This window comes from Tasmannia lanceolata, unplaced genomic scaffold (genome assembly GCF_043159265.1).
Source record: "Tasmannia lanceolata isolate RefF3 unplaced genomic scaffold, GAP_Taslan_0.1 ptg000054l, whole genome shotgun sequence".
Classification (NCBI taxonomy): Eukaryota; Viridiplantae; Streptophyta; class Magnoliopsida; order Canellales; family Winteraceae; genus Tasmannia; species Tasmannia lanceolata.
In genome coordinates this window covers 3,321,307-3,328,148 of record NW_027518731.1, presented here as the reverse complement: position 1 = coordinate 3,328,148, position 6,842 = coordinate 3,321,307, and the positions used below count along the sequence as shown (strand labels likewise).

General features: G+C 39.2%; 1 protein-coding gene across 1 annotated transcript; it reads right to left on the bottom strand.

The window, feature by feature from the left end:
* Nucleotides 1–4,443: 4,443 nt before the first annotated feature.
* On the bottom strand, nucleotides 4,444–6,496 carry LOC143864844 (B-box zinc finger protein 22-like). The gene is made up of 2 exons (XM_077375704.1): nucleotides 6,015–6,496; nucleotides 4,444–4,897 (listed from the first exon to the last, which is right to left on the bottom strand). Exons 1-2 carry the CDS (start codon nucleotides 6,204–6,206, stop codon nucleotides 4,547–4,549), a joined length of 543 nt encoding a protein of 180 aa, XP_077231819.1. The 5' UTR covers nucleotides 6,207–6,496; the 3' UTR covers nucleotides 4,444–4,546.
* Nucleotides 6,497–6,842: the final 346 nt, after the last annotated feature.

Here is a 6,842-nt window from a genome sequence, read left to right as displayed (position 1 = left end):
TCAAGGCGCATAGTCGTTTTCCTTGAGTGCCTACACCATTTGTGTGCTACGGGGAGCCACGAATTCGCCTCCAAGATACAATAAAGCCCATTGAATCTTCACCAACTGTGTGTTGACGTTTTGCACTAAAAAAGAAACCCTGAATCACCCTTGGATTGACGAGTATCTACAAAGAAAGGAGAACATTAGAAAGAAAACTTGTGAAAGAGGGTAAAACAACAAATTTAGGAAGGCTTTTAGAGAGTGAAATCACGTTGGAAATCATCAAATGAATTCCCCAGTTGGAATTTCGTAATCTCCTGTAAATGTTAAGTTTCTGCTCTTTTTAGGTATCTTTCTGTTTGAAAATCGCTCTTACAAGGCACCTTTTCAGATTGGAACGAAATATGATCGTTAGATCACTCGTAATTGTGATTCTACAGTCTAGATCAATCCTTGAGTGACTTGGTTTGTGTAAAACCTCCTTCCTCCCCTATAACCGCTAGATCGTCAATCCATGACTTAGATTACATTCGATTGACTTCTGATCGTTTGAACTAATTGTGATTAGATTATCCACATTGCTCCCGATCATTCACTAGCCGTTATCTGTGATTTGATGCTTCATATCACACCAATTCCAGATCTAACTGTTTGAGCATACCTGACCAACTGAATGATCACGATACGTGACCGATTCTATGTTATGATCCAATCACTCCTCACGACGATGCGAAGTGCGTCAAAAATCGACTTACAACCCTAGTCATGTGTGTGCGGGCGGGTCCACCACTTGCAAAAACCATTTTTCAGCAAAGAAAGAGAGGGAAGTGAGAAAAGCTTTATATACATCTCTCCAACTTTTTAACTTTCCAATGCAGGACTATGTTTCCTCCCTGTATTTTAAAAATTCACTAGGAAAAATAAAAGTGATTTTTTTCTCGTGAACTAAGCTCACCGAGAAAATAAAAGTGATTTTAATCAGGTTTTGAAAGAAAACTGTATTTTATTTGTAAAGTGGGTGCTTTATTTAAAGAGGTGAGACGTGCTTTATGAGGAGGCTCTTCTCTGTCAGTGAGCTTAGTTCCCGAGAGAAAAAAAATCACATTTATGTATATTTGCATATAAAGCAGGGCATGAAGAGAATTTATTGAGACAATCTAGTAAACCATTTGGCGGAAGGCAAGTTAGCTAATGCCCATAAAAAAGAAGAAGATGATCAGCTCATCAGCAAAGAGTAAGTGGGTGGAGATGCTATTTTGTTGTAGAGCTTCCTCCAGTATGAGAGAGAGCATTTCCATTGCGAGGGAGGATACCGTCAGTTGAGGTGAAATGTCGCTGTGATGTTCCATTAACTAGGATCGAAAAGGATGGAGAGGATACGCATTCCCGAGAGCCACTTGCATCATGTTTGAGCATGAAAGAAATGAGAGCTTTAATTCCGACTGAGGTTGTCAAAGGCCTTAGCTAGGTCGATCTTCAGGCACATTGATTGGGAGATGGAAATGATGGAGACGGTCATGGGTTGGCCAAATATTTTCCTCAATCTGAGTTGGGTTTACAAGTTTGTGGCACTCCTCTTGCCCACCCTTATTTCCTATTATTGCTAATTTCTTTCAACATAAGCCATGGATGAGAATTTGGTGAAGGGAGGGGTGGTGGCTATTGTCTAACGGCAATAAGGACCGCCACAAATATTGTTCATGTGAAACAAGCCTAAAACAGGGCATTACTAAAACCTGGAAACAAGTTTTCAACCAAAAAATTTCCAGAATTTTTTTTTGGTTGCCAAACATTCCCGTATGTAGAGAATTCAATTCCTGGCTAATATGAATTCCATGGAAATACACATTCTCTAATTGAAATGAAAACAACCTCATTTTTCATGGAACTGGGGTGCGTTTGGTGATGTTTTTCCTGAGTTTTAGGAAAACTCATGTTTACTGTTTAAAGTTGAAGGGGCAATAGAATCGTTTTTATTGTTTTCTATGTCTGCTTCATCAACCCTAATTCTTTACTCATTCATCAACCGTAATTCCAAACTATAGGCTCCGATTCGACCCCAAAACTCCAACTCGAACCGCCCTCGTCATCTCTTCTCATATGATGCTTTAGATGGGCTTGGGCACTTTGAATGTCCTCCTTAGCAGAATTGGTTCAACCATAGTGACCAAAACTCCATTAAAACGATTGCAAGAATCTTTTGGAAAAGTTTGGAAAGTTTGAATTGCATATGAATCTTCTTGTTTGTTTGTTTGTTTCAATTGGAGCTTTTGTAGGCTTGAAATTTCTGTCTCACCGTTGTTATTGGTGTTGCCGTTAGCATCAGTTGGACAGGATCTTTAATGGATAGGGCCTTATGTTTTCTTAAATTGTTTACCATTTAGTTTCTTTGATGGTTTCCATGTTTTCTGTCTAGAAGATCCCATAAGCATATAATATGCGCTTATGGAAGAAAATTATCAATTTTGCAGGTGCGTCACTAATGGAAGGAAATGAAATTTCAAACATTCTTTAATCCCCTTATTTTCATTTTCCGTTTATATTTTCTTTTGGAAAGATTTGAAAACCTTTCATGTTACGTCGTTGAATTAAGCTGAACTAAGCTTTATTTGCCATGGGTCTAGACCTTCTAGTCTACATGTTAATAATGTGCTTGTGGATAAATATCCTTATGCTTATATCCAGCTAGCTTTTAGTGCTTGGTCATACTGTTATGCTTATACATAGCTGTAGTTTTGTTGCATCCACATGGGGCATCTTTTCATTCGAGGAACACCTGTTACTGAACAATTGTGGTGTAATCAGACTTTGAATTGCTAGTTATTTCTGGCATTAAAGTTACCCAACATCTCTCACTGGATTGTTTTGGTCACCAAAGACCTTGATTTTGCTTTGCCGCAACCTTCATTAACAATCAAATATTTCGAGAACCCCTGCCATTGGATCAAAAAACACTTAGGATGTGGGTCCACTTTTAGAGAAATATGTTTATAAATTTCATCGTCTACACATACACAATGTTCTCATTCCAACATTCTGACAATTTTAATTCTAATTTTTCATGAATATGATACATGTTCTCAAATAAAATGTTATAAAAAATGAATATGATACATATCAAATAATCCTCTTCACGCTTATATTGTCGTGCTTGAGCTTGTGACAGTTTCTTGGAGAAACCTCCTCTTCATTGTATAATCACACTGTATGATTATAATACCGGCATGTTGTTTTGCCTATTCGTCGGAATTAGATTTCCAATCTGATGTTTTCCATCTCCCTTCCTGTATGTTTGCTCGGCTAGACTCAACCTATTTATCTATTCTGCTTATTGTTCTAGTTTCTCTCCATGATTATATAAAAGCAAATAATCTCTTTAGCCAGAGGTTGTTTTCGAACATCATCCCACTTAGTCATGTCAAAAACTTGTATAACTCGTCTATCTTGGATGGTAGTTTGAATATTCTGGACAAGATTTGGGGAAGCTCGTAGAGTCTTGGGGAGTCCCATTATTGGACAAGAGCTTCTTTGATACCAGTTTTGATGCAAATAACAGAAGAAAATAACAATCAAAATAATTGAGATAAAGGGGAAGGACAACATGGGAATCACATTGCGAAAACAGGTAAAATTGCAGGATTAAATGGGTTTGGCCAATATTCTGGCTTGTTTCTTGTTGAGATTTATAAGATCTCGGACAAGAGACTTGAAGATGTTAGTGCATGTGTTGGCGTGCAAGGATGTTTGCAAGTTGAAGATAGCAAGGGGTCTGGGACATTCAATTTCCGTTAATAAATAGATTAATTAGAATCTTTGGATTGTTTGACGGTTGCGATTTTTGGGCCATTGGATATCAAACATAGGGGCCTATCAGATGGATGCCCCAGATCAATTAAACGTGAGTTACCCAAACAGTGAATACCCATTTTCCATGGGGAAAAAATGACAAGCTTTCAATGGCCCCTATGGAATAGAGATGAGTTTGTGAGAATACCCTTACCTTGCCTAAGATTTTGTGAGAATATAGTTGCCTTAGCTGAAGTTGAATCAAGTTCGTCTGATTTGATGATGCATGATAGTAAAATTAAAGACCAATGTAGTGAAATATGAGGCATTTACTAGGGAGCTAGGGTATATTGGGTTGGTGAAATATGAGGCATTTACACGGGCGCTAGAATATATTGGGGTTGGGAACTGATATTCAAACTACCATATTTTGATAACGGCACTACTCACTCACTCTGTTTCAAACTTTTCTAATTGGATGTTGATAGCATCTTGAGTATTGCAACAGCTAGTCAAAATCTAATTAAAAAAAGTAAAAAAAAAAAAAACAAATTAAGTAAACTGTACGAAGTCGAGCGAAGATATGCAAAAAGCATTGAAGGCATGCATGCAAAGAGATTGCCAAAATTTCAAAAGAAAAATGCCCAATTCTAGTGTGACAAGTACCATGACCGATTGACAGCCAAACAAATCCCTTGGAAAAAGCTTTCTTTTCCTTCTCTCGGATAGAAAGAAGAAAAAAAAAATTGCCAAACAAAATGAACATATAATGAAAAGATTATTGACTACTAATCCTGGAAGACCCAAGCTCTGAAAACCCATAACCACGGTCAGATTCCGAACGTCCAAGTATTTCATCCAACGGCCAATGTGGGTGAAAACCTGACATATTCTCCCCAGAGTATGTTGCGGTGGTGGTGGTGGAGGAGACGTTCTTATTTGTGTATTCGACTAAGGATCCATTGGAAGGTGGAGAAGAGTGTTGTTGTTGTTGGAGAGCAACCTTTACACCGGTGACAAGAAAACGTTGGTGGGAAGAAACGTAAGGGCTTGCCGTGTGGATTGACAAGTCGCATTGCCGGCAGAGCAATGCCCTGTCCTCTAAGCAGAAGAAATATCCGGCCTTCTCCTACAGATCGTATGGAGAGGGAACTCAGAAGAGCTAGTCCTTACTTTTTACCATGGAAGGAAAATAGACTGGCAAATTTGTAATCAACAAGAGAGAGAGAGAGCCATGATATATTCGTCCCCCTTTTCTTCCCCGGGACAGCCCCTTGTAGTGTAAAAGAATAGTCATAAATAAATGCACTAGAGGTGGCTCTTCCAGGGAAGAAAAGGGGACGTAAAAAATGTTTAACTCCTTTGACCGCCCCACTTGAATGTTCTGGATCGGACGGCTAAGAGCATCTTGTTGGTCATTATTCAAAATTTAAAATTAAAAAAAAAGGCATTATTTTATTTTTTATTTTTTATTTTTTGTTGTGGCCCAACCACACCGTGGGCTACCACAAATTCAAGTTATCTTGTTGGCCATAACGGTATAGTGAGCCCATCCTTGACTTTCAGCACGGTATTAAATAGGCTAATGATCTTGGCACTCCCACATTTTGATAGTTGCAGTAACTCATCTTGTCCTTTTATTATTTAAACAGCTTTCCGAGTTATTAGGGTTCCCAAAAAGCTCTTAGAAACCATTTTTAACAAAGGAAAGAGAAGCAAAGTCTGTGCAACTATCAAAACATGGCAGTTGAGTAGGCCTTTAAATATCAAACACCATTCCAATATGCCGATATATCTGGAATATTTCTGATATATGGGAACCTACAAACTGTGGCTTTAACTGATCCAGAAAGTCCATTTAATAGGCCTTGCATTAGACCTTTTTTTTAAATTTATTTAACCAGCTGTCAAAAGCTGTTAAAATTAATTAAGCATAAAAAAGCTATTACAATTCTTAAAAACCTGTGTCTCAGCAGCAAATTAAAAAGGAAAAGACAAGGAGAGTTTGTGTCATTATCAAAACATGGTAGTTTTTGTAAAGCAAAGTCTGTCAAGTGGACGGTTTAGATCAATTAAGCCTGTGTCTCAGCGCACTAAGCCTCCTGTGGAGGAAATCCTCTGGTATTGAAATACTGAGGAAGTTGTGGAGGAGGAGACAACATTGGACACAAGATCGATGAGGGACAATGTCCAGGCATCCACTGTAGGTAGGCACCACTTAAAGTTAGGATAAATAAAAAAAATACCTGGCAGATATCGCAGTTGGGGATGTGGTGGCCGGGAGAAGGAGGAGAGAGAAGGGGAAGGCGGCGGTGTTTTCCGGCAAGCTTATTAGCGGCGTGAACCTTCTGATCACACTCCCAGCATAGAGCTGCCTCGTCCGCGCAGCATAATAACGTCGCTTCTGCTTTCTCACATACGTCGCACTGTATCTTCATCGCCCTTCCTTCCTTCCTCTAACTCACTTTCCTGATATTCGCTACCAACTCTCTGCTCCTCCTCACACTCTTTCCTTTCAACTCTGATAGAGATCTAGCTAGGGAGAAGCTACTTCTGTGCTGCTCTCATCTTTCTGTGTGTACTGGAATCCAAAAACCACATCTTTTATTTTCTCTCTCTATGTCTCTCAGCCCCTCTTCCGACTTCCCAGCCGTAGGGTGCTGGTCTGGTTGTAGAAAAACAGAGCAAAATTTTATTTTCTCCTTCGAAGGCGGCAAAAAGAAAGAGATATTTTGTTGGTAATGATCCAAACATATATATAGAGAGCAAAATTACCCTCTATTTTATGCAAATCCCACTACAAAAGTCAGGGGTACCCTACCCACTTCAAGCGATGATACAAACCCTTCATTGTTGCCACTGAGTGTACACAGCAGGAGGCCCACAGCGGTTTTGTTTTGTTGTAGGTCCTATCATTAGTTAACAACAAAGGTATGGGTATTTATGAACTTGCATTTGAAAATATCTTTACACTCCACTATCTCCTCCGGTCAACGGTGTTCGCCCATACGTCTGGTCCCCCACGACAGCCTGGCTCAGTCATCCATGGAAGCGTGTCCAAAATCCAGCCATCC

Coding starts and splice junctions, on each gene's coding strand:
- LOC143864844 (XM_077375704.1), bottom strand. CDS start 6,206: ATGAAGATACAGTGCGACGTATGTGAGAAAGCAGAAGCGACGTTATTA. Junction 4,898..6,014: donor CCAACTGCGATATCTGCCAG/GTATTTTTTTTA, acceptor TACGATCTGTAG/GAGAAGGCCGGATATTTCTT.